The sequence below is a fragment of the Castanea sativa genome, chromosome 11 (assembly GCF_040712315.1).
Source record: "Castanea sativa cultivar Marrone di Chiusa Pesio chromosome 11, ASM4071231v1".
Classification (NCBI taxonomy): Eukaryota; Viridiplantae; Streptophyta; class Magnoliopsida; order Fagales; family Fagaceae; genus Castanea; species Castanea sativa.
This window is the reverse complement of record NC_134023.1, coordinates 59,946,081-59,973,477: the sequence shown is the minus strand read 5'-3', so window position 1 is coordinate 59,973,477 and position 27,397 is coordinate 59,946,081. Positions and strand designations below refer to the sequence as shown.

The 27,397-nt window shown below is 36.8% G+C and overlaps 3 protein-coding genes and 1 long non-coding RNA gene across 4 annotated transcripts; 3 read left to right on the top strand and 1 right to left on the bottom strand.

Moving 5' to 3' along the window:
- The first annotated feature begins 9,811 nt into the window (after nucleotides 1-9,811).
- On the top strand, nucleotides 9,812-10,324 carry LOC142616836 (uncharacterized). The gene has a single exon (XM_075789601.1). It carries the CDS (start codon nucleotides 9,812-9,814, stop codon nucleotides 10,322-10,324), a length of 513 nt encoding a protein of 170 aa, XP_075645716.1.
- Nucleotides 10,325-12,484: 2,160 nt separating this feature from the next.
- LOC142616835 (uncharacterized) lies at nucleotides 12,485-12,991 on the top strand. The gene has a single exon (XM_075789600.1). It carries the CDS (start codon nucleotides 12,485-12,487, stop codon nucleotides 12,989-12,991), a length of 507 nt encoding a protein of 168 aa, XP_075645715.1.
- Nucleotides 12,992-13,260: 269 nt separating this feature from the next.
- Nucleotides 13,261-16,756, top strand: LOC142618058 (uncharacterized). The gene is made up of 3 exons (XR_012841146.1): nucleotides 13,261-13,408; nucleotides 15,184-15,266; nucleotides 16,367-16,756. It is a non-coding gene; the product is annotated as an uncharacterized LOC142618058 (long non-coding RNA).
- An 8,197-nt stretch (nucleotides 16,757-24,953) lies between these two features.
- Nucleotides 24,954-27,191, bottom strand: LOC142616834 (protein neprosin-like). The gene is made up of 7 exons (XM_075789599.1): nucleotides 27,081-27,191; nucleotides 26,798-26,884; nucleotides 26,441-26,683; nucleotides 26,108-26,272; nucleotides 25,949-26,002; nucleotides 25,706-25,831; nucleotides 24,954-25,298 (listed from the first exon to the last, which is right to left on the bottom strand). The coding sequence occupies exons 1-7, from the start codon at nucleotides 27,189-27,191 to the stop codon at nucleotides 24,954-24,956; spliced, it is 1,131 nt and encodes a 376-aa protein (XP_075645714.1).
- Between the last annotated feature and the right edge of the window lie 206 nt (nucleotides 27,192-27,397).

Here is a 27,397-nt window from a genome sequence, read left to right as displayed (position 1 = left end):
GCGATCCTTCTCCCTTCTATACTCATTGCATGTATGTGCTCGTCCATCGCCAGCATAGCTAAGTAGCATTCTCTGTCGGCCAACTGATCTCCTTGTACTTGGCCTTCTTCGTGCTCGGTTGGAAATTTGATGGACAAGTGGTAGGTAGAGGTTACCACCTTCCAGCTATTCAGGGTTGGTCTTCTAATAATTGCATTATATGACGATGCACAATCAACAACAAGGAAATTTACCTCCTTGGTTATCTGCTGTGGATATGCTCCAACAACCACTGGTAGTGTGACGGTTCCCACCGGTTGCACCTTCATTCCTCCGAATCCTACCAACGGCGAATTCACTGGCCGAAGCTGATCTCGTCCTAGCCGCATTTGCTGGAATGCGGGGTAGTAGAGAATGTCTGCAGAACTGCCATTATTTATCAACACCCTCCTGGTTATGTAGTCAGAGATGAGTAGGGTGATGACTATCGCGTCATCGTGCGGGTGGTGAAGTCTCCCTGCTTCCTCGTCTGTGAACGTAACGGCCTGCTGGTCTACTTCCCTCGTCCTAGGAGGTCGTCCGGACAGTTGGATGTTTTGCACCACCTTTAGGTATGTCTTCCTTGATTTGGATGACTGTGCTGTCGAGTTTCCTCCTACAATTACCCTTATTTCTCCTAGTGGGGGACGTGACGATTCTTCCACCTTGGCCTTCATTTTCTCATCTCTTTGGTCTCGTTCGAGGAAGTTCCTCAGTTTTCCTTGTCTAATGAGATTTTCTACCTGCTGCTTCAAGTCAAAACACTCGTCCGTATCATGCCCGTGGTCCCTGTGAAAGCGGCAGTACTTGCTCCTATTACGCTTGTTGGGGTCTCCCTTCATTTTATCCGGCCACTTCAAGGACGGATCATCCTTGATCTGCATAAGAACCTGCTCTAGTGGCATCGTCAGGGGCGTGTATTGCTGATTCCTCGCGGAGGAACTCGCCTTCTTACCATCCTTATCTTTCTTCTCGTCCACCCGAGCTTTCTTCGGACGAGGTCCTTGATCCGAATAACGATGGTGACCCGCTTCCGAGCGTTCTGCCCTTTTTCTTTTCTGGGCTATGATAGTGTCCTCAGCATTCATAAAATTCTGGGCCGAATGGACGAGATCGGCCATAGTCTGTGGTTCCTGCTCGTAGAGCTTATGAATGAACAAGTCAGAATTGACCCTATTGTGGAATGCGACCAGCAATAACTTGTCATCCATTTCGTCCACCGTCAAGGCCTCCCTATTAAACCGGGTGATAAAGGATCGCAAACTCTCATTTTCCCCTTGCTCTATAGTCAGTAGACTAGAGGAGGAACGCTTGTGACGCTGTCCCCCAATGAAATTATTGACAAACAACTTACTCAACTCTTCAAATGATCCCACCGAGTTTGGGGGTATCTTACCGAACCACACTCGCGCTGGTCCCTTAAGTGTGGTGGGAAAAGCTCTGCACATAATCTCGTCTAGGACTCCTTGTAGGTGCATGGTCGTCTTGAAGGTCGCAATATGATCGCAAGGGTCGCGATTTCCATCATACGAGTCCAGAGAAGGCATTTTGAATTTTGGAGGTAGGGGGTGACTGTTGATGGAAGCCGTGAAAGGGGAGTCCGTTCGGTGAACCATATCATCCACTTGGTTCGCCCGCTTCATGTTTTCCCTCATTTCATCCATGGCTTTTCTCATCTGGTCCATCTCTTTTTCCAAGTGTAGCACTCTTCTTGAAGCGGTACCCCTCGTCTGATCTTCGGACTCGACATTTTCTCCTCCACCCTCCTGACTCGGTGCCCGACCATCCACGTGCCCATCTTGGCGCTGCCTCCTAAGGTTGATCTCCCTATTCAACTCCTGGTTCTGATGTGTCAGTTCTGCCATAGCGGCGGCCATGGATTGTATATGTTGAATGGAAGGCGGTTGCATAACAGGCGCAGACCTGCGATCGCGAAAGGGGTTGCTAGAAGCATCCTTACTCTCCTGGTGGCCTGGGCTGGTAGCCCTTGATCTTGTTCGAACCATTCAGCCTTTTATCTGGGAAAGACTAATCCTTGACAACAAAAACACAGTCGAATGAAAAGAACAGTGAACAGTGCTCGTATGTTTTTCTTCTCCCCACAGACGGCGCCAACTGATGATGCAAAGAAAATCAGTAGGCTAGATGCTTCGGACTTGAAATGACCACTTTCTCTCTCAACAGCCTGAAAAAATAAAGAAAAGCGATCAAAAATGACAGGGGCTGCCGGCCAAGAACCCTCCGATGGTAAAGTTAGTTTTCTCTCTATATTTTTGGAGTTCCAACTTTTTGGGAGCAATAATAACATACCTTTGCTTTGTCTGAATAAGCCTTTATATAGTGTTCTAATAGACAGTTATCGCAATTATAACCTCCCCTGGATTCAAGGAGGCGTAAGTATTTAAAAATAACTTCCATAACCGTTTAGGAGTTATGTACTACAGCGGATACCTGGAAGTTACGTGTAAAATGAGGAATTGTCACATTATACTCGGAGATTTTCCTAAGTATGATACCCTCGTCCTAGCATCCCCTTGTCGGGTGTGCTTAGCTCATGAATAGGAGTCGTTCCGTCTATGGACGAATTTATTAAGGATGAGATCGCCGACACCCTGGACGAGCGTCTCATCCCTTGATCACAATGACCTCGTCCTAGTCTCTTCTTCTCCGGACGAGATGGTTATAGGTAAGGTTTTCTGGGGTGTTTGCAATACTGTTGGGTCACGGACGACCTCTATGGACGGCTTCAAGGTGAATCAGTACCCATCAGTAATCATTCACAATTTTTACATTATTCATCACATAAATTTGAAAGCGAGTATTATCTAAAGAGTTACATCATATAACTCTCACATCTCCCAGAAAATAAGCTTGCAACCATGCATTTTTTTTAAAAAAATTTTCCTTATCATATATTTTTTTTTAAAGAATATTTTCTTTTTCTTTTAAAGGCAACACCTTATGATTTTTTATGTGCAAGTGCTGCACTTTCTTGAGTATAAAATCTTATGATATGTACTAAGGCATTCATGATTGGCTAGTAAACAGTGGTGAGATGGTTATTTATGCCTTTCTCATAGGATTTTTTAGTCCTTACAATCAAAGACATGTGACTTCAAAGTCAAGATCATGTGATTAACAACTATAAACAACTCACACACAACATGCACTACATAGCTAATACTAGCAGAGTGCAGAAAAATAAGCTCATCCAAGCTAACCAAGGTACACAGGCATGTTATGCAAAGATAAAATGGCAAACCTTAACTACACATCCATGATATGTAATACAAAACACATCCTTCCACTTTTCTCTTTCCCTTTTTTTATTTTTATTTTTTTTTATTATTATGAAAAACAAACAAAAACAACCTAATATGAAATGCATGAATGTAATGCAATACAAATCCTAGAAACAAAAGAAAACAAGAATCAAGAAAATGGTCACAACAGATTTTGAAATGAAGCACAAGGACCATGTCAGAAAGACTCAATTAGATTGAGCCTTTTGCATCCAAAACTTCTTAGATGCGACTTTGGCTTTGGAGTTATTATTCAAATTAGAGTGATGAGCAACTCTAGCATTGGAATAAAGGTTTAAAGCCTTTACCAATTCACCAATAAGTACCATACGATCTTGTGCTTGAGGCATAAGTACTTTTTGTTTAGTTTCTTGCTTAATAGCTTGCAACTTGAAACAATTTGGGCAAGTATGCCCAGCTTTTTCACAAAAATGACAAACCCACAAAGGTATATCATGCTTCTTATCCTTAGGTAAGTTAGGATTCTTAGGCTTAGACTCTTTAAGATCTACCCTACTCTTTCTAGGAGCGAAAACTTCTTCTTTTGGCTTAACAACTTCTATCTTAGATGGTTCAGAAGTAGGAACAAAGTTTGTGGAATGAGTTTCAGACATAGAGATGCTATTAACAAAGCCTAAACCTAATTTGTCTAAGGGAGACTTTTGAATACTCAACATGTGATCAAGTTTAGAACTAGCAGACCTATTTGTTTATTCTCTAGCAACTGACAATTCTAGTTTTAGGTTCTTAATCTTATCAAGCAACATACAATTTTTAGCTTTCACCTTATTAACCAATTCATTAACATCAAGCAAATTTAGCAACAAGTTTTTCTTTTCTTTTTCAAGAATGGCTATCTCCTTTAGCCCTAAATCAACACTTATTGCATTCTTTGCAGCAACCTTGCACAGCTTGTTATAAGCTTCTTGCAAGTCAGCATTCTCAGGGAGTTCCCCATCAAAAGGGTTTTTTTCAAACAAATCACTTTCATTAACTACAGTAGTAGTTGTGAAGGCAAAGAAGTTTCCATCTTCATCACTTCCAAACTCGTGATCAGAAACTTCACAATCACTAAGGGTTACAACCATAGCTTTGCCCTTTGATCTTAAGAATGTTGGACATTCTGATTTTACATGACCATACCCTTGACAACCAAAACATTATCGACCTAAAGTATTACCAGAAGATTAACCAACTTTTTTTTTTTTTTGATTTTTCAGTATTATTGATTTTAGTTGGTTCATTTTTCTTAAAGTTCTTAGGTTCAGCATTGCTTTACCTCTTGCCCTTTTATTGTTATTCGTTAGAAAGTTTCTAAAGTTCTTGGCAAGGTATGCAATCTTTGTAGAAGAGAGTTCATCATCAAATCCATTATCATCAACATCATCAACTGACTTAAGAGCCGTTGATTTGGATTTGTTGGTTTTGGGTAGGTCTAATTCATAAAAATGAAGAGATCCTACAAGTTCATCAACAGGGATGGAGTCCACGTCCTTGCTTTTAGTAATGGCAGTTACTTTGGGTCTAAAGTCCTCAGTTAAAGATCTAAAAATCTTCCTAAAAATCTTAGGTTGATCATAAATTTCACCCAAATTAAATGCAGAATTAACAATATCATTTAGCTTAGCATAGAATTCATCAAAACTTTCATCCTCAAGCATCTTAATGCTTTCAAGCATATTTGTTAACTGTTGTAACTTATTTATTTTAACTGCCTTTGGAGAGTTTGAAGAGTTTTCCAAGTAGTATGAACAATCTTAACATTCAAGATTCTCCTAAACTCTTCCATAGAAACAACAGTAAAAATAGCATTCATGGCTTTGCTATTGAAAATAGCTGCTTTTTTTTTTTGAGATGTTGACTACTCACTAACAATCAAAGCACTCAACAGTGGTATGGATGAACAAATAAGTGCAATGCTAAAATTGAAAGGGCAATGGGTAAAAGAATAGCAAACCCAAGATAACATGACGATGTGTTATCGAAGAGAAAACCGAAGAACTCGACGAAAAACCTCTCCGTGACCCTCCAAGTTGAAATGATCCACTAGTGAATAAGTTGAAGTATAAGGATACCAAAAAGACCCTTCAAGCCTAATCTATCCAAAGTATTTGAGCCCTCCGAGCTCTAGCTACCAATGGACTTCTCAGAGTCTTGTCTTCACTATTTATCCAGATCCTGCAATACTGCCCGATTGCACCGCTAAGCCTCACAGCCTTATTTTGGCAAATACCCAATGCTACCCAAGCTCCAAAACACTCTCTACAATCTGAATAGGTGTAAGTTGTGTTTGAGTACAAATCTCCTCTCAAGGTATAACAATGGGAGAGGGGAAGGTAAAGAGACTACAAAGGAATTCTCACTTAAGAATGAGTAGCTCACTCTAAAATTGTGGGTGTTATAGAAACCTTTCTAGGATTTTCTTCTGAATAGCCTCCTTACAATTTTTTGGGTAAAAGGGCATATATGATAGGGTGAAAGGTATAAGAGTCACACTTAAAATCTTCCAGGCAGAGAATCTCACGGGTCACTCATAGGTTAGCCAAGTTGCGAGTTACTTGTGAAATCCATCTTGACTCCTAACTCTTCAGCTTCCTGCATGTGCGCCTCACATGACCTTTTGTGGGTACTGGGTCTCGAGCCAGTTGTGAGCCAAGTCGCAAGATCAATTGTCTTAAGCAATCTTCACCAACTTAGTACTAAACAACCTTTACTCCTGACCATGATTACAATTAGTAAGACTTGTGTACCTTCAAGGTTGCACACATAGCACCAAATCTAAACCCCAATTTCAAAAAAATTGCACATATTGGAGCCAAAATCCTCACTGTGCATAAATCGGATCTAAATTTTTGGAGGATTCTTTGTTGCATGTTGGATCTTCGGTTTTAGGAGGGATTGTCAGCAAGATTTTTTTTATGGGTTTAGGTGGCTATGGTTTCTGATGAGAGGAACAAAAAATGAGGAAGAGTAAGGAAGAAAGATGAAGAGAGAGTCTGATGATTTTGAAGAGAGAGGAGAGAGAGTGATGGTTTGAGAGAGAGAGAGAGAGAGAGAGAGAGAGAGAGAGAGAGAGAGAGAGATATGTATATGCGTGTTTGATGTTTAGAAAGTGAGAAATGTTGCAACTTAATGGACAATACAAACTAAAATTGATCATGTGCGTTTCACATGATACTAGGACAAGTGTCACCATGAATTGTTGCCACCTAACCCTGTTTGTAGCAAATTTTGCATACAAGTGTGCAGGAAATCCTTGTCCAAATTATTTTGTCCTTACCTAGTAGCAAACACAAGCAAAAAAAAAAAAAAAAAAAAAAAAAAAAACCTTAAACATCTAAGCAACAAAGTAGGAAGCTAGAGTCGTTGCAGGCAACTAGCAGCAGAACTGCCCTCCTAACTCCAAGTTCTGACTCCATCCTTGCAAAGTGCTATAGACCATACATCATGGAAACTGCATTGCAAACAATATTTCTAGGACCACACCCTTTTCCTGGCCCTTTCCTTCAACTTTGTTATATGATTAATTGTGAGTGATATAGAAAAAAATAGTAAATCACAGTCTACCATGTAGATAGTTGTATTTTGTAAAAACAAATGGACAAAGTTTTAGCTACAAACTTGGTTATAGCCTAAGGCTACAACTTCCTTTAAAAAAATTAACATTATTACATATTGTCAATATTGTACTTTATCTGGCCTCGATTCACACGTCAAAATAAAGACCAAAAAAATCAAACAAATTGAAAAAAGGTGCAAAATCATGAATTCCAAGGCCAAAAAGGGTGAAAATAAATACAAAATGTTTGAATGGTGAATCAAAAAGTCACAGTGATTGAAAAATCCGTTTTACAGCAATTAAGACTGAAACCCTAACTGGGTATGGTTAAAAAGTTGACTTTTTTATCTGACCATTGGATCATGTTAAATTTTGGACCTTCTTGTAGGGCATATTTTTCCCTTCGAAATGATAGTTTATGGGCCAAAATAGAGTTAAAACGAAGGATATATTACCAAAATACCGAAAACCCTAACAAAATCTTCACTGTTTTTTTTAAGGAAAACTGGCAGCTTATAACCCAATTTTGCACAATAAACTATATCAATTGGGCAAGAACTATGTAAGGTTGAAATTTATCAACCATTTTGTTGGCTTTGTTCCGTGCCAATTTGCTTGTAATTCAGCACTTAGAAACCCTGTATTTAGGTGGGATTCATATAAGGGTAGTGTGTGAGAATGTGTGAGAAAGTGTGAAGAAATGTTCAAGACTGTGTAGTGAAGCAGGGACTCGTGGGTGGCTCGCGACTTGCAAGCTGCCAGATGATGCACACGAGTGAAGCATGTAGAGAAGACGAACAGTCATGCCAGCTAGAGCACTACAGGAAAAAAAGTTCAGTCTGGCTATTCTATTTGCTCGCGGCTTGAACTCTCGACTCAGTCAAGTCGCGAGGCTAAGTCGCCAGACAGCTCTGTTTTGAAAAAAACTGACTCTTCGCATTCCTTTCTCTATCCATTATAAATACGCCTTATACCCACGAAATGTAGAGAGCTTCCAGAGAGAATTTTTGAGAAAGAAACCCTAGAGAAAAACAAGATTGATTCATCCACAATCTTCACATAGAGACTCTTCAAATTCCTCTACTCTCTTCCTCTCCACTGTTACATCCTTGAGAGGTACATTACCAAAATCTTTTCTCACCATACCCATATCTGTGAGAAGGCTATTTTGTGCTTTTGGAAGCAGTTAGGAAGGGACCAATTTCATATTGGTTGATGCTATGGGCTATAGCGGAATCCGGTAAGCTAAAGAAGAAGGTTCGGCGCAACCTCGTTGGAGTAGGAGCTTGGAAGGCTTAGTTACACTGGGTAGATTAGTCTTGGAGGGTCTTCTATTGTTCATGTATCCTAACTACATTCTTTAGTGCATTATTGACCGCTTGGAGGGCGGCGGAGAAGTTTTACGCAGAGGGCTTCGGTTTTCTCTTCGATAACACATCGTTGTGTTGTCCTTGTGTTTGCATCTCTCTTCTCTTAATCTTTGCCATTTAATTTCTACTGTGGACGTGATTTTATTTGGTTTAGATTGTTTATCAATTTTGTTATAAGCTTATGTTCATTTTCTGCACATACTTTGTTTGATATTAAGCTTGAATTGGTAATTTGTTATTTGAGGGTCTAAACGTTCATAGGTGTTTTATACACATATTGAACTATCAAACTGGAATTAGAGGGTTGGACCCTCTTGATGAACAAGGTGTTAGCTAATTTTCATCAAGAGGGCTCGACGATATTTGCTCTAAATTGGAAGATATGAATTTTTCAAGAAAAAATGTCAAGAACTTTTTAGCACTGCGTCACCTTCATTCCAAGAGTGATATCTCGATAGCTGTAGATCTAAATTGAATGAGGTTAGAATCGTTAGAAACTAGACATCCAGTTCTTTTTGTGAATATAACATTTGAAGAAAATGAAGCTCGGAAAGGCCTCCAAACAGCAGTGTGAATATTGGGCTAGAAATCAGAAAAAGACGAAAAAGGGCTATAAGGTAGCAAAAGTAGGAGGCTAGCATTCGTGTATCAGCATACACCAATGTTAGTCACCCCTTGCCATGGGTGGCTAGCACTTGTGTATCTTGATACACTAATGCTAGCCTCCCATTTTCCTCATCCCCTATAAATAACCCCCTATTTTTTTTAATAAAAATCATGGAGAAAAATAGGAAGAAATAGGTAGAGAAACTAGTGAAATAGAGAGAAAAAGGTGAGGAAAATTAGAAATAGTAAGAAAATGGTGGAAAAATACCTTTAGAATTAAAATTCTCTCTCTCTCTCTCTCTCTCTCTAGGAAACCCACACAAAAAAGCTTCATCCATTGTTGTTGTAATTTTTGTGGGTAAGGCTATAGGGATGAGTTAGTTTCTTAATAACTACACCCATCCCACCCTTTTATTATATTGTAATCATCATTCTCCATACATATAAACTATTTTTTTTTATCTTGCTTGTTGTTTATATTTGCTTTTTTTTTTTTTTATGCTCTTGTATATATTGTGTATATATCTATCTCTTTATTTCAATGTTCATATTATTGTTGTTGGTTCATATTATTGTGCTTTTGAATATTCATCCAGCTATTCCATGGCTTTGTGTTGGTGACTTCAATGAGATAACAAGGCAAAATGAAAAAGTGGGTGGAAATCCTCGAGGCCACAACCAGATGCAATTGTTCAAAGACATTATTGATGAATGCGGTTTTATAGATTTGGGGTTCATAGGCCCAAAATTTACCTGGTGCAAGCATTTTAATAATGAACATTCAATATGGGAGAGGTTAGATTGAGGTCTAGCCACAAATTCATGGTTCTTGAAATATCTAGGGACTAGGGTTCTACATCTCCCATGTCTCTCATCTGATTATTGCCTATTGCTTATCAATCCAACGGGGGTAGAATCATCACCTAAAAAAAAAAAAAAAGTTCCGATTCGAAGACATGTGGCTTTCTTATAGTAGGTGTGGGGAAATTGTCGAGGTGAAATGGAATTCTTGTGCATACTCAAATCCGGATAGAGTTGTTATTAATAAGGTGAAGCAATGTGAAAAAGACTTGACATGGTGGAGCCACAATGTCTTTGGCAATATCCGTAAGGAGCTCAACCGAAAAAAGAAACTACTAATTGAGGAAGAAGCTATGGCAGTGAGGAGTGGGGATAATACTTGGGTTAGAAGTTTGAAATTGGAGATTAATACCTTGCTGGACCATGAAATTAGAATGTGGAAACAACAGTCTTGGATATTGTGGTTAAGTAATGGGGACGGCAACATTAAGTATTTTCATACTCGGGCTTCTCATTGTTTCAAAAGAAATTCTTTAGTGGGAATTTATAACTCGGCCAATGTTTGGACTGAAAATATGGAGGAAATTCCAGAGGTTCTCACTTCTCACCGATTTTTATCAAGATCTCTTTACCACCTCCAATCCGAGCCTCCTAAACTCCGTCCTTGACCAGATTCCAAAGGTGATAACCGAGGAGATGAATTGCCAAATGATGAAGGAATTTAGTGCAGGTGAAGTTACGGATGCCTTGAAGCAAATGGGGCCTTTGAAGGCTCCTGGCCCTGATGGGATGACTCCCATGTTTTTTCAGCATTTCTGGCCCATGGTGGAAGGTGATATTACAAACTCAGTACTCTCTTGGCTCAATTCAGGTAACGTACCTCACCCTTTAAACCATACTCACATCACACTAATTCCCAAGAAAAAAATCCTGAACATGTGACAGATTATCGCCCCATTAGCTTTTGTAATGTTCTTTACAAGCTCTTTTCCAAAGTTTTGGCAAATAGGCTGAAAAATTTCTCCCCACCATAATCACTGAACACCAATCCGCCTTTGCTAAAGACCGTCTTATTACGGATAATATACTGATAGCTTTTGAAACATTACATTGTATGAAAAATTATAAATCTAGATCCACAGGTTATATGGCCCTGAAATTAGACATGAGCAAGGCTTATGATCAAGTTGAATGAGACTTTTTGGAGAGCTTAATGTTGAGGATGAGTTTCAATGAGAGGTGGGTGAGTCTCATTATGACTTGTGTGAAGACTGTAACTTACTCAGTGATGGTCAATGGTGAACCAAAAGGATTAATCAATCCAATGAGAGGCCTTAGACAAGGGGACCCCCTTTCCCCTTTTCTATTTCTTCTTTGTATGGAAGGTCTGCATGGTCTTATCCAACATGCAGTAATTTGCAGGGACAAAACTGGCTTTGCACTATGTAAAAGAGGGCCAAAACTTACTCACCTATTTTTTGTAGATGATAGCCTATTGTTTTGCAAGGCAACACTGACAGAGTGTGGTAAGGTGAAGGAGTTGCTATCAAAATATGAAAGTTTTTTAGGTCAGAAGGTGAACAGGGAAAAAAACTGCACTCTTTTTTAGTGGTTCAGTTAATGAAGCTTTGAGGCAGATGATCAAGGGCACTTTGGGGGTTAGAGAGGAGCACCATTATGAGAAATATTTGGAACTTCCATCGCTTATTGGAAGGGAGAAGAAATCTAGTTTCTCTTACATAAAAGAAAGGGTATGGAGGAAATTGCAAGGGTGGGCAGGAAAGTTATTATCTTAGGAAGGAAGGGAGGTTTTGAACAAATCCATTATCCAAGCCATCCCTACCTATGCTATGGGATGTTTTAAACTACCTGTTGGGTTGTGCAATGAGATAGAAGTATTGATCAGAAAATTTTGGTGGGGTCAACGTGGAGACAAGTGCAAAGTTCATTGGCTTAAGTGGGATGACATGACAAAATCCAAGATGTGTGGAGGTTTGGGATTTCGTGATTTAGTTCTCAATAATGACTCACTTTTGGCAAAGCAGGCTTGACAGTTACTTCATGATAAGCATTCTCTCTTTTACGAAGTTTTCAAAGCTAGATTCTTCCCCAATTGCTCCATAATGGAAGCAAAGGATTCTAGTAGGGGGTCATATGCTTGGAAGAGCATCCGCTAAGGCAGAGACGTTATTGAAAGTGGTGCTAGGTGGAGAATTGGTGATGGCTATTCAGTGAAAATATGGCAGCTCTTCTGGCTGCCCACCAAACATCCTGCCCGTATCTCATCACCTCCACTGGATTCCGTGGAAGATGCTACGGTGGACTTGCTAATTGACAGCCCAGCAAGGTCATGGAAAACAAGTCTTATTGATGGCTTATTTGCTCCCACTGAGGCCGAATTGATAAAACGGATTCCCTTTGCACGAAAGGCTTGCGCAAATGAACTGTTTTGGCCCTTCACACAGTCAGGAAAATATACAAGCAAATCCGGATATAGGTTTCTTAAGGATGCACAAGATGGTCTTGACGGCAGTGAGGAGCAACCTGTTCAAATATTTTGGAGAAAGATTTGGGTGTTGGGAGTCCCAAACAAAATAAAAAATTTTGTGTGGCGGGCCTGTAAAGATTCTATTCCAACATTGGTGAACCTGCGAAGGAGATCAATTGCTGTTTCATCTCGGTGTGCCCGCTGTTCCTGGGAAGATGAAACCGGACTACTTGCCTTGTGGTCGTGTAGGGAACTGAACTCAGTCTAGTCTGCATCGGATCAATGGAAATGTCGACCCACCATCAGCTTCATGGATTTCAGAGAGCTGCTCTCTTGGATAATGGACAATCATGCTCAACCCGAGCTCTTTGCTATAACTATATGGACGATTTGGAACCAACGGAACCAGATATGGCATCACCTCCCAAGCTGCAATACGGAACAAATTGCACAGGTAGCTTCAGAGAAGCTCAACGAGTTTGTCTCAATTCTCCCTAAACCACTGCCTGCGTTACAAAAATCCAAGATAGTATGTAGACCACCTCCTCGCAGAATGTTCAAGATTAACTTCGACAGAGCAGTCTTCAAGTCCGAAAATAGTAGTGGTGCAGGAGTGGCTATCCGTGATTGCAGGGGTCGGGTAATTGCATCACTCGCCCAGCTGCTTCCCCAAGCCTACGATGCTATGAAAATTGAAACTATTGCCGCATGCCGTGCCCTGGAGGTTGGTTTGGAAGTGGGAATAAGTGAGGCAGTGCTAGAGGGTGATAGTCAAGCAATTATACAGGCCCTGAAGGAAGAGGGTGTAACACCCCAAATATTTTTTTTAAAGCAATTTTCCCAATGAGAATAATATCTAAATTGGATTTATTTAATCAATGTGGTTAACTATTCTATGGAGGAGTTTTGAATATTTGGGCATGTGATAGTATTTAGTTAATTTTGGAATGGGCCAATTTAAATATGGGAGAAACTTTAAGGGTAAAGTTGTAAATTTGATCCCAAGATATTTTGGAACAAGTGGTCCACAATGCTGCCATCAACACACTCCCTCTCTCTTATCACCGTACGTATGCCCCTTCTCTCTATTTCTCTATCTTTCTATCTCACCCACCCACCAAAGCCCACACACATACACACTCTAGCTCCCTCTATTTCTCTCACTCCCTCACCGGTAAACCAGCCATCCATTACCACTTTTGGCGGATTTCACTGGAGAATCCCATTAGAAACCCCATACGCGCCATCCTCTCAAACGTTAAAGGTAAAACTCTTAATTGTTTTCTAGCTTTTCAAGTTTTTGTAAGGTTTCTTTCTATTCTAAGCTATATGAGTGGTATACATGTGATTGAGTACATGGGTTTTTGATTTGGTGGATTTATTTGTTAAATGGTTAAGGGCTTTTACAAATGATGATCATTTGGGGTTTCTTCATGGTAAAAAACTTGGGTTCCTTGAGCAAATTGTGAGTTGATTTTGTGGTAGTTTGGGGTTGATTTTTGGAAGTGTGTTTCTTTGCATTTAAATGACTTTTGGCAGATGTGGGTGTGAGTGAAGTGATAACTACAAATTTATGCAAGTGAAGTGTGAGCATGTGCTTTTGTATATCTAGTGTTTGATAAGTTGTTTATATGAGATTTTGGGTTTGATTCCTTGTTTTTAATATGCTTTAAATCTGGTGGTTTTAATGTGAGTAAATTCTCAAATAATTTGGGTTAGCCTTACAACTATAACAATTTTCTAAAGCTGTCATGACAGATTTGAGTCAGCCCCAATGCATGATTTTTAATAAATTACATAAAAAGTTTTTTGGGCTGAATTTTCTTTGGTACATTGTATACATATAGGGGAATGTTCCCTTAAAGTTTTGAATTAATCAGATAACTTTTCATTGACCAAACAAGTTTTACAAAATGGCTGCCCTGCTATGTACTGAATCTGAAAGTAAGACTAAAACACTAAGAAATTGTGGAATTAATCAAGACTAAAACACTGAGAAATTGTGGAATTAATCCCAAACCTTGATTGATCTTATCTTAGCTTAAGTATATTATTTAGTACCCAAAGAGATTCATGAGTATGCTATATTACCTTATGATGCACATTATTGCGGTAATGAATTTAAAATGTTTTGATTGTCTATTTTACTAATGGGTATCTGAGGTTTGGTTTCCTAGAGCAGCTATATGGGTTTTGTTGTTGCATGAGTTGATTCCAAAGTGTTTCCTATGCACTTGAATGGCTTTGACATATGTGAATGTGGGCATGTGCTTGTTGCATGTCAAGTGTTTGGTAAATTGCCTATCTGAGTTAGAGGATTGAATTTCTTGACTCGTGTTGTGATGACTATTATATGAGGTTATTGGTTGCATTAATAGTTGTTATCATGTGTTAAAACATATATCTTTGAGGTTAATCAAGGTCTGAAAGTTTTTGGCATAGTATTAAGATTATAGTAATTTTATTTTGAAATTGTAAATCTGTTCTCGACAGATTTCAGAAAGTTGCATTACATGATTTTTAATAAATTATAGAAAACTCATTTTGAGCCGAATGTTTGGTGGTACATACTATACATATAAGAGCTTATCCCTATTTAATTTCAAGTTTATCAGATAAATTTTCATGGACCAAACGGTTTTTACAAAAGGGCTGACCTGCTGTGTAGTGAATCTGAAAGTATGACGAGTATGTTGGGATTTTGTGGAATTTACTTGAAACCTTTGTTGATGGGTTGGCTTGTAAATTCTTATATTTTCTTCGACGTGTGTTTTACTTAGTTAACTTTAATAATGGTTTGGTTTAATCTCTTGCAATAGTGTATTATAAGGCCTTGGTTGTGTTGTAGTTTTATGAGTTTCTTGTATGCTTGTTTGGTTCCCTTTTGGGTAGGGGTACTTGTCTTGGGCTGGTCAAGCTAGGCTTTAGGGCCTTAGGTTTGATTTTTGAGAGAATCCCTTCCAATTTATGGAGACATATTTGATAGCGTAAATTTGTAGTAGGCCTTGTTATTAATAGGTTTGATACTTGTGTTTCTAGGTTCCAAGGTACTTGGTGATGGAACTAGTAACTTGATTGGTTGAATGTGGTGTCCGGTTGAGGTAAATTAATGGACCGCTGAGGTAAGTAGCTTTTAAGGAGATTTTTGGAAAATAACCATGTTTCATAAACATTGTTTTTGGGTCAAACACATTTTGCAAAATTATATATGGATATATGTTTTCTTGAAAGTGTTGTGTTGTGACCCTATCATATATTATTATGTATGAAAAGTGCATCATATTTGATATTGTATTTGGGAAAATGCATGAATTGTTGACATGGAAAATATGAGCATCTTTTATTTAATCTTTGATAAGGGAATTATGGATTTTATGGTTTATTAGAAAATTTAAAGACGCTTATCTTGTCCTATTATTTGGGAAATTGATAAAAAATCTTTTTGACATGAATGAAGTTGAAAACCTTACAAACTTTGTGAAAGTTAGATTATTTAAGGTTTTTTCTGAAACTACTTGGATATAAACTGTATTTGAAAGGAAATGTATACTGTGAGCTTTATGTGGTTTTACCCCATGCCATGTGTGATCTCTTGGTGATTACCCAATTTGGTTTCCATAGTCTTTGTGACAACAGAATTAAATCTAGGTCAGTGCCCTTTCACTTTGGATGACGCGTTCTTCCCTACCGCCCATGGAGGAAAGAGGTTCCTTAATTGTGTGTGGGTGAGGCTGCTGCCCATGTGGCCAAGAGACCACATGCAAGAGAGGTCCTATTTGACTCGCTCTCTCTACTGCCCATGGGGGAAGAGAAAAACCTTGAGGGTATGGGTGAGGCTGCTGTCCATGGGGCCAAGAGTTTGCATACTAGAAAGGACAAAATCATGCCAGTTGTGGATGGGTGGATCCCCTGACCTGTCTATGTAGTAGTGTGGTATCTTTGTGATAAATTACCGTATGTTAGATTTTATGGCTTTGGAAACTATATTGTTAGTGCTCATAGATTATGGTATATAGTTTCAAGGTATTTACTTTGAGAAACTGTGTTCCAGTATTTAATCATTCTTGTCATACTATTATGGAAATGATGTTCCAGTATTCAGTTAGAATTTTCCAAATTAAAACATGCTTTGTAAACTGTTTATCATCATGAAACTTGCATTTCCCCTACCCCCATTAATTATGCCACTTACTGGGTTTTAGCTCATCCCACTCTCCAACAGTTTTTCAGATAAATTTGCTATACCCCGGGCATGGAGCTGGTTTAATTGGTGGTGATTGGAGCATTATGCTAATTGAGAGAGTTATGCTATGATTGGTTGGTGACTCAACTTAATAAATTTATCAAGGCCATAGCTAATTCTATCGGAGGTTGGGCTCTTGAGGTTTGTTAGCCTTGGGCATGGTAGGCTTAGATTCTATCGTTGAGGTTGCCTATCCTAGGAACAATTGTGGTTTTACATCAATCCATTTGGAGCTTTGTAATTTCATCTCTATTTGGAGACATGATTCGTAATTTGTATTGTTTGTAAATGTCTCGTAGAGCTCTGACTTACATTGTGGAGAGATCCATATGTTAATTTATTTTATCATTTGAAAAAAAAAAAATCTCCTACGCTCTCGCTCTTAATAGTTCTTCTCTCACGCTTTGGACCCTTTTGGGTTTGGGGCGTGACAGAGGAAAACTCTATTGCATCATTAAAGCCTCTTATTCTTGATGCTCTTGGCTTTTCTAGTTCATTTACTAAATTGCTATACTCTCACGGTAAAAGAGATGGTAATAAACTTGCCCATAGTTTACTCCGACATTCTATTAATGTCAATGACTATGTTGTGTGGATGAAGGATGTTCCACCAGCTTTATTTTTGTTTGTTCAGGCTAACATAGCCAACTCTTCTTTACATTAATAAAATGTTTCTTGTCTTCTCTCTCTCTCTCTCAAAAAAAAAAAAAAAAGAATAGAAAAGAAAAGAAGATATAGCGCATTATAAATAATACCATTACTATTGGGTTATTATTTTTCACTTGAAACCAAAGCTTTGCCCACCAATTCTATTAATTTTAAATTATGGCATTTGGACCCAAACAACACTTGGGTCAAGTTTTGAGCCCAAAAAAAAAAAAAAAAGCACTGGGGTGTGGTTGAATATAACTTTAGGCCTATCATTTCCAGCATATGCTGCCTTTGTAACTTTGTGAGTTGGGACTAAAAAGTCATCTACAAATGATGCTGAGGTAGTGCTTTCCTTGGCTAAATGACTCCTATCGTATCCTAATCACTTGCATCCCTAAAATGTTGAACAATGTTATAGTTTACGACATGTCAAATCCACAAAACGGCATGGCAGAGTTAGGGCAATCCTATGTTCCAAATAGAAATCCAATGTTGTGTAGTTGGCACCTACCCTTTTAAAATTTTTTTTTTTCTCTTTCTTTTTCTCAACAGAAAGTGAAAGAGACTAAGGTTTAATAGTATTGAAAGAGAGGAGAAAGTATATTTTTTTTGTACTCCCGAAATATTCTATAATTTTCTTTTATACGACTAAATCATTCACTTTTGGTGGTGGTAGCTCTGCCATTTTGTCTTCATGGTTATTCATTATACATATGTAGGAAAAGTTGAAAAGGTAAAAAAAAAAAAAAAATTAAGAATTAAAAATAATAATAATTTTTGTTTAAAAAATAAAATAAAAAACCCAGGAATAAGGATGAATTAACTCAAATAACTTTACCATTTCTTAACTTTAAATTATGCTTTTTCACAATACTTCTTAATATACTTTCAAGGATGAAATATAACTCAAATAAGAAGATCTTGTAGAAGATAGAGCATGCCTTGAAAAAACTTGTTTGCTTGTCATAATATTGTTCCTATTATATGTCACTAAAGAGCTTCTTCAAAACTTGTGAGATTATATATTTTTTTCCTTTTTTTTTTTTTTAATATGGAACTAGATCAATCAAACAATAAATTTTATTTGCAATTGCAGAGTATGGTATGAGAAATAAGGTCCCAATGATATCTATAGTTATTTTATACTATTGTTAGAGCTATTCACAAGCAAAAGGCCCACAAATAATTAATTTGTTTGAAGATAGCTTGAACCTTCATGATTTTGTTAAAGAAGGTTTACCCAATCAAGTGATTGACATTCTGAATCCTGCTCTAAATTTGGGAAAAGAAGATTTTGTCAAAGGGTTAGCGACTAGTTTACGGTATTAGCATACACTTGGCAACTAAGTAACTAACTTCTTAAAAATGACAACACAGTAATTAAAGGCTACAACCAACGACTTGTAGTATAATTCCAACACTAGATAGGTTGTTGTATGAATTCAATCTACTGCACGACTTGTCGCTTGACTGTCCTTCAGTCTTCACAATTTCATAAATTTGACATTTAACAGTGCCCCCAAAAATCAATGACTTCAATCTTGTCAACCTGATGAGAGAAATTTCAAGAAATTGGGCCTCTCGCAGAAAAGTTCATGGGTTTCTTATTTGAAACCCAGCCCAAGTCTTGATGGACCTGCACTTCTACCTAATAGTTAACCTCCCTTCTAGTCCACATTAAGTCAACTCAAGTACTTAAATTTCTTTTATTTTCTTTCACCAACATCCATCCAACAATAGACATCATGGTGGTGATGGGAATAATCTATCATGTTTCGGCTACATGTAATACTACCTCATTTGGATGCATTAGATAAGAACTATAAATTTATTATTCTTGAAATAAATTTTTGTCCCTGCCGATAGGGGCGAAACAACAGCCAAGGGTGCGGTGGCCATGGCCCTCACAAGAGTTTTTAAAAATCCTTTAAAATGGATAGTATTTAAAAATAGGAGTTGTCCCGATCAAAATATGAATTTCGCCCCTATGTGAAGATAATGATCAATTTTAGCATTGATATCTTTCCTGCTATGTTAGAAATTTCTTTCATGAATTGGAATATCGTAGGCAATGAAAATGTAGAACAATCAAGACTTGCGAGAGTGAGATTCTTCAATCCGTCATTCACAGAACACGACCCCTTGTACAAGGGTTAGCTGTGGACCTTGCCTCATTCATTCTCATAGCCTCATAGGTAGTAAGGTGATCTATGTAATCTGACAATGGCAGGTCAGATTGCTCTGACACATAAAATCCAAATAAATATATATGTCCCATAACTATTTCTATAAATCTAAGACAGATCCATTTCGTACACAATTTCACAATATGATAAAGTTGCATACTATGAGTGATGGATACTTTTTATCCACTTTTTTTTTTTTTTTCTTTTGGGCACTGTTTATAATCAACCATTTCAACAAATATAAAAATCGGTGTTAACATGGCATTTGGTATATTTGACTTTTAAAATTGAGCAGGGTTACAAGCTTTAGAAAACATTGAATCAGGTAGATAGGAAGGTTCCATTATCAAATGTCCCTTTTCAAGTGGAGGAAAAAAAAATGAAAAGAATGAAATCTCTGTAATCCCTCTTGTCCTCCTAATCTTTTGGATTAGGTATAATCTGTACCACATGGCTTAATCCTTTCTAATGAAAAAAAAAAAAAAAACTAGCTCTTGGTTTTAGTCTGTACCACATGACCTGTTACTTATTCCTACCTCTATACTTACTATTTTAAACTGTAGGGTGTAACCTATCTTATGCAAGTGTTTCAGGTATTGGTTCTAAGTTCAAGTTCTTGGTTTTAGTCTTTAGAGTTTTAGTGTGAGTCCTTTGTTGGTCTCAAGTTTCCAACTCACATTAAGGTTGTGTTTGGCATTAGCTTAAAAAACTAGCTTTTTTAACTATTTAGCTTATTTTTTCTACTATTTAGCTTATTTTTGCTATTATTCACGAGTCTCATTTCTATTTGGTAATATTCATGAATTTCACTGTACTATTTCAGTTTCAGCTAAATAAGCTGTTTCGGAATGGACTCTAAGTCTAGAGTTTGTATAAGTGTGTTTTGACATAGAATAGTCAAAGGGGGAGATTGAGAAGTAATGTTTTATTGTTGGCTTAATTCAGTGAGAAAAGTTTGTTTGTAATGCTTTTAATGTTGATGTATTGTTTTCTAGATTTTCATCTATTTAGGAGTAGAGTACTTGAGCCTCCTTGAAGAATTGAAGCAATATCAGCTAGTGATCTCATGACCTGGAAGGCAACTTGCTCGCGATCTAGCTTGCCTGTGAGATACACGTGGCAGGTACTTTTGATGAGAGTGCAAATGTGCACCTTGTTACCTTAGGGGGCAACCAGGTCGTGAGCTGCGCCATCTCTGTACTATGTTATGTACCTATCCACTGCACATCTACTAGCGCACACACACGCACACAACTATGAGGCGTGCCATGCACTTGTTTGAAAAGATAGAGCTTTTCCTTGAGAAAAGTCAATTTTCCATCTTTCTTTTCCATTTCTTTCATTGTATTGATAGAGATTATGTAAACCCCTTCCTCATTTACAAACACAAACCTGGTGAATGAGTGAACATTGGGGTCTTATATGACCAATCACACCGCAATAGTGAGAAGTAAGAACGAATTTAGATCCATTCAAATCCCTAGGATGAGGCCTAAACAAAGGTTTTGACTTAAGAGTCTTTCTCTCTACTTTATGATTTCTTTTATGTGGGGGTATGTACACAAATTTATCTTTAGAGATAGAACTCATAATAGGCACAAAATTGAGTTTCACAAAAAGATTGTAACAAAGATTTTCTTCCTTTTATTATTAGGTTTGACAATCAAACACTTGGCATGCATCTTCAAAGATTCATTTCCATATTTAAGATGATTGACAAGTTTGTTAAACAAAATAAGTTTAGCATCTAAGTCCAAATATTCAAACTCTTTTAATTTTTCAAGAGAATGTCCAGTAAGTTTCTTATATATTTCAACCAATTCATTGGATTCATTGAGCTTAGCAATCAAATCATCATTTTCACAAACAACTTGCTGAGTATCTCTTCAAAGTTCAAAGAATTTTTCTTCAAGAGTTTGACATTAACAATTTTAACACCACCCAAGCAGTCATGCAACATATCATAACAAGTATGAGGATAAACACTCATAGAGGCTTTTTCACAAACACATGGCATGTTACATTCAACATCATTAAGAACATGCAAAGAAGCATTATCCATGGCAATTAACACAAAGGGTCAAGGATTACACTTAGGTAATTAAACAAAAAACAAGTGCACCCGCTCTGATATCTATTAAAAGCTCATTAGTATAAATACTAGAGCTAGTTTTGACCCCAAAATTTTAATTTTGGCTTAATTATTTTTAATCTAAACACACTTAGGGTTTGTTTGGATATTGTTTATTTTGCTGAAAACTGAAAACACTGTAGTAAAATAATTTTTAAATATGTGAATAGTGTCGTGGGACACATTTTTAATGAAAGTTTTGCTAAAAAAAGAGGTTTGTGGGTTCCGTAAACGGTGCACGTGACCCATTGGAAAGCTAAAACGCACTTCTTAAAAAAAAAAAAAAAAAGCCAAAACGCAGACGCTATAAGCTTATCATCAGTATCCAAACGGATACTAAATGCAGAATATATGTGACTAGCAAATTAATTAATCAAAGCACTCAAAATTTGAATGGATGAACATATATGTGCAAGGAAAATAAGTAAAGGGGAGGAGGGAAAAGAATAGCAATCCTTTGATAACACGAGATGTGTTATCAAAGAGGAAAACCAAAGAACTCGGCGTAAAAACCTCTTTGCGGCCCACCAAGCCGAAATGATCCACTAATGAATAAGTTGTACAAGGATAGCAAAAGGACCATCCAAGCCTAATTTACCGAAAGTGCTTGAGCTCTCCAAGCTTCAGTTACCAATGGACTTCTCAGAGTTTTGTCTTGACTACCTTCCTAGATCCCACAATACAGCTCGATTTCACTACCAAGCCTCATTGGCTTATTTTGACAAAGACCGACTGCTTCCAAATCTCTATAATGCTTTCTACAGTCTAAATGCGTGTGGGTTATGTTTGGGTGAAATCGTTTTTCAAGGTATAACAATAGGAGAGAGAGGAGAAGAAACTACTAAGCAATTCTTACTAAAGGATAAGTATCTCTCTCTAAAAGGTGGGTGTTGTGAAAGCCTTAATTTCTAGGGTTTTCTATCTAATAGTGTGGGTGAAGAGTAGGAGAGTCACACTTAAAATCCCAACTGTCAGAGTTTCTAGCGGGTCACTCACAAGTTGGCCAAGTTGTGAGTTACTAGCAAGACATCTTGACTATTGAGCTTCCACATGTGCTCCTCACATGACCTTTCGCAGGTTTTGTAATCTAAAACCAATAGTGAATTCAACTATCTTGATCAAATTTTCACCACTTAAGACTAAACCCATTATAATTAAATGCCATAAAACATAAGAAAATAAATTAATGAATTTAAAACACTTTTTGTTATTAAATACAGCCAACATAAATATTATGTAAAAAGCATAACCTAACAAAATTATCTTCTTTCAAATAAGGATGCTATGCCAAGTTTGATTACATGGATTCCTCTACTACAAGAATTTAATATCACCATCAAAGATAAAAAGGGAGTGGAAAATGTGGTGGTAGACCATTTGTCTCGCCTTACTTTTAATAAATCTATGGATGCATTTTTCTATGATGATCCTTATTTATTTAAGTACCGTCCAGACCAAATAATTAGAAGATGTGTCCCTAATAATGAAATATTTATTGTTATCTCCTTTTCTCATAATGAAGATTGTGCAGGCCATTTTTCTTCAAGGAAAATCGTTGCAAAGATTTTGCAATTTGGTTTTAATTGGCCTAACATGTTTAAAGACACTCATTAGTTTTGTGAATCTTGCGAGTCTTGTCAAAATTTGGGAAGAAAAACTCATAGAAATATGATATCTTTAAACCCAATTATTAAATTTGAGTCCAATTGGAGTAAGGAATCAAAGGAAATTGGGTTGGTCTTCTTTAACTTCATTATGACCCTATAAAAGCAAAGTCCATTTGTCTTCTTTACACAAATCCACTCATTTAATTCCATTCTCCTAAAAAAAAAAAAACATTTTCACGCATTAGAATTCAATTGAGCACTAAATGAATTATTCAACATTATTCGAAAACCAAATATAAAATGCATGAGTTAACTCAAAATATATTTGATAGTGCTTTCTAATAATGATATAAATTTGCAAAATTAAGCTTTCATGAGCAGGGGCAAATTTGTCTAAGGAAATTTATTGTGCCTCCAAGTTATCCAACTTTATGTTTGTTTTCCATATTACTTTGTTCTTTCATTGTAAAGTTAATCATTTAGTTTCCAAAAGGGGAGACTCCAATTGAGGGGTCAATATAACATATAAGGACACCGCTTAACCAAGAATTTTAACCCAATGAGTTTTTGTCCAATTATACTATATTAAGCACTCCTTCTCATTGGTATCCAATCTAGGATTTCACTACTCAACTAACAACACTAGTCACACATGAAAATTTCTACATAACTTGTTGTAGCAATGAATTTTGAAAAGAAAGACTAAAGTAAAGGTACAAATAAATGTTCGGTAACCTTTTATAATATATTTTTAGCATTTTTCCATTTCAAATCTTGCACAAATCATGAAAATTTCTACATAACTTGTTGTAGCAATGAATTTTGAAAAGAAAGACTAAAGTAAAGGTACAAATAAACGTCTGGTAACCTTTTATAATATATTTTTAGCATTTTTCCATTTCAAATCTTGCACAAATTATTTTAGATATATATATATATCATCTATATTCTCCATTGACTAGAATCTCAATTTCCCTGAAAAATCTCAGTTTCCCTAGTCTTTCACTAGAATCCTTATAGTGATGATTTTGAAGATGAACTTTCATATATAAGGGATGCTAGTGATGAAGGTGGAGTGGAAGCTCGTCTAGAACTTCATTCGTCTACTCATCTTAATTAAATAAAGGGAAACAAATGATATTTTTCTACTTTTTGGGTGCTCCAATTCCATATGCATTCTTTATCAAATTCCACATCCCAACTGATTTTTGGTGCTTGAATTTCACAACTTATAACCCTTAGAGCTTGGATCATACCAATAAACACATACTTCTCATTATAATTATCAAGCTTGGACCTTTCTTGATTTGGTACATGCACATATGCAATGCTTCTAAACAAACATAAGTGAGAAATTGCAGGATTCTATTTACTCCAAGCTTGCTATGTGGGGTTCTTCCTCGTACAATTCTCATGCTCTTTAACATTCTTTTGGTCATGTTACCACTTACCAGTGTCTACCACATTTTGGGATTTGAGAAACACTTTTAAATACTCCAATTGTCAAAAAAAAAAAAAAAAAATGGTAACCCATGGAAGTTAAAATGACTCCATCTAATTCGAAAATGTCATTCTCACCACAAATCTACTAGCTCTAATACCATTTTTTGAAGTTGGTGAGCCTTTACATAATCACATTCCCAAACACTAATACACCACATATAATGGAAGAGACACACAATCTCAAAGCAAACCAAGGAGGATAGAATAAGTGGAGAAGAAGATGGGAACTCTTTGTTTGGAATGGAGGAAGGCATGAGTTATATACTATACCATACAACCTTAAATTTCACTATATTAGATTAGATAGTTTTTTTTTAAAAAACTTTACTACTCCATAGAATAACCTTTTTTTATACTAATGAATTAGAGAGTTTCATACGACATATGGATTTTAGGTGAATTTGGTGTGACATGAAGAAAACAAGAACATGATTCTCCTCTTCATATCTTTCCCACTTTCTCCTTATTTGAAACAATAATCTAAATGATCATGGACAATTGGGGTTTCTACCAGGACCACCAAAAAAAAAAGCGTCTTCAGCATCATCTATGAGATTATAGCAATTGGGATTCGTAACAACTTTGTGAGTATTCCGAGGAACCCTGAAAAGTTGTCTACTATCAATAAACATGGAGATCTCCGATGAAACTAGCCTTGCCCCAAACCCTTCTTCAGGGAAGTGGCCACTGCCCATTTGTGTTGTGGTGTGCTGTCCATCTCGCTTAAAGTTTACCACCTCTCCTCCCCAGTGAACCTCTGAAGCGCTATTAGACAGGATCGAGAATAAGGAAGATGGCCAATATCCGAAGTTTCTTTCCGCAATATTCATCCACTAATCTCCCTTTCCATAAATGTCCTATTCCATTGTACATGTCATGTAAATCAGTTTGTGATAGTTTGAATGATAAATGAAGGTATAAAGACCAATGAAAGAGTACAAAAAAAAAATGAATCTTTTGTGTAAAACAACATCGACATTTAAATTCACTGTTTTAAAAAATAAGTTAGGTAAAAATAAATTGTTTATAAAAAAAATTTTAAAATTTAAATTTAAAAAGTTTTATATAAAAATAAATAAACCAAGAAATAAGAATTTCAAACACACACTGTTGCAACTGAAACCAGAAGAATTTCAAATATATCCGTAACATTTGTTACTATATGTATCCAAAAAGTAAAAGTACTTGATAAAGTAATTAAATTGATATATTGTACAACCTTCCAAACATAGAATTTTACTTGACGTTGGGTACCACCATAGATCGAATAAGGGGCGACGGTTGCACCCAACGCAATCTTGTTGTCGATTTGAACAAAACCAGAGCAAGCCAGATTGTAGCAACCTGTGCTTTGATATCCATCATCCTACAGCCATGATAATAATAAAATTTAAAAAAAAAAAAAAAGACGCTTTTCAAAAATGAAATAGTATTAATAAACATGGCTAATGCTGGCAGGGAAGTGAAATATTAAAACACATACAGTCCAATACGTGAATATTCTAGTTTCCTTATCTCCAAATAGCAATTCGTAGACCTGTTTTTCCACAGAAAATAATTTTGAAAAAAAGATGGAAAATTATTAGTAATTAATTGTTTAGCATGCGCCTAAAAGAAAAGATGATGATGAAATTATATATACCATTATGCCGGCTTCAATGGTATCCAAATCTTGACCATATTCACCAGCTTTCATCCAGAATTGAGACAAGCTGAACTCAGTTCGATCTTGGGTATAGGGTTTCCAGTCGTTCATCGCTGCCGCCATTCCATAGTACTTATCTCCGTCCTCAACAAGCACTGCATGCTAGAAACTCAACCAGAAAAATAAAGGTTGTGAATGTCGATTTGAGTCCATTATAGTAGATACCGTTGAGCATTAATAATATTGGTTAAAAATTATATATTACCTCATGGGTAGCTGCACCGGAAACATATTGAGCATTAATAATATTGGTTAAAAATTAATTAGTACCTCATGGATGGATAGATCAACTTTAGACTGAGCATTAGAGATGTTATGATGTTTTTTCCTTCCATAATTTGTTGCAGAGCCTGCCCTTAATAAATCTTCTTCTTTCGTTCTTCTTATGGGAATTGTTCCTTCTGGGCACCTTCCATTCAAGTGCCATGGCTGAGTAAATTTGGGCTCAAAGTTTGAAGAGACATCATTGCTCTCGGAGTTTGAAAACCCTTCTGGGTAAGAACTTGGTTTCATCTATTGCATTCGGCATAGATACCAATGCAAACCCAGCCCAGCCCATACCATACATACAATAAGTATCAAATTATTCGTAATACCAAATGAAATTTACTTAATTAAACTAGTTACCTGAATTGTGTGATTTTTTAACAAAGGATGATCAAAAGCTGGTTGCTTATTGATATCTACGCAGTCAATTATATCTCCATCCGGGCTCTATATCAAATACATTTTCTCAACACACAGATAGACAGAAATTAGTCTGAATTCTCGGTGTTGTAATAAAATACCACTACTATTGTAAATGGGACTTATGAAGACACCACAACCCATAAAAGTGAATGACTCTTCTAAGACTAAAGCAGAAAATACAATATAGAACACAAACATGTTATATGAAGTGATTAATAACCTCAATGGATTTAAGAGCAGGCTTGTTAAGGCGCTTTAATTGCTGCTGAATCTCCAGTTTTTGTTTCTTATTGAATATGGTGTTAGTGTTTCTTTTTCCAACTGATGACATTGGTATGAGAAAGAACAAGAAGAAAGTCATCTTTACCACCCTCGACCACCTCCTCCCGCTTCCAAAAGGTAGAGCCATGAGTGATTAGCTGATATTCGAATCAAGTATCTAGCTTTGGTCGTTCCCTTTGCAATACTTAAATGTGAGGTGTAATAGCTATCTTTGATTGTCCCCTTTGCAATACTTAAACGTGCATTTGTTCATCC

Bases quoted from the DNA above. Each gene is read 5' to 3' on its own strand.
- LOC142616836 (XM_075789601.1), top strand. From the start codon at position 9,812: ATGTGGCTTTCTTATAGTAGGTGTGGGGAAATTGTCGAGGTGAAATGG.
- LOC142616835 (XM_075789600.1), top strand. From the start codon at position 12,485: ATGGACAATCATGCTCAACCCGAGCTCTTTGCTATAACTATATGGACG.
- LOC142616834 (XM_075789599.1), bottom strand. From the start codon at position 27,191: ATGTCATCAGTTGGAAAAAGAAACACTAACACCATATTCAATAAGAAA. The intron at 26,273-26,440 runs GTACTAATTAAT...TTGAGTTTCTAG, and splicing joins TTGATCTATCCATCCATGAG to CATGCAGTGCTTGTTGAGGA. The intron at 25,299-25,705 runs GTAAAATTCTAT...AAGGGAGATTAG, and splicing joins ATGGTGGTACCCAACGTCAA to TGGATGAATATTGCGGAAAG.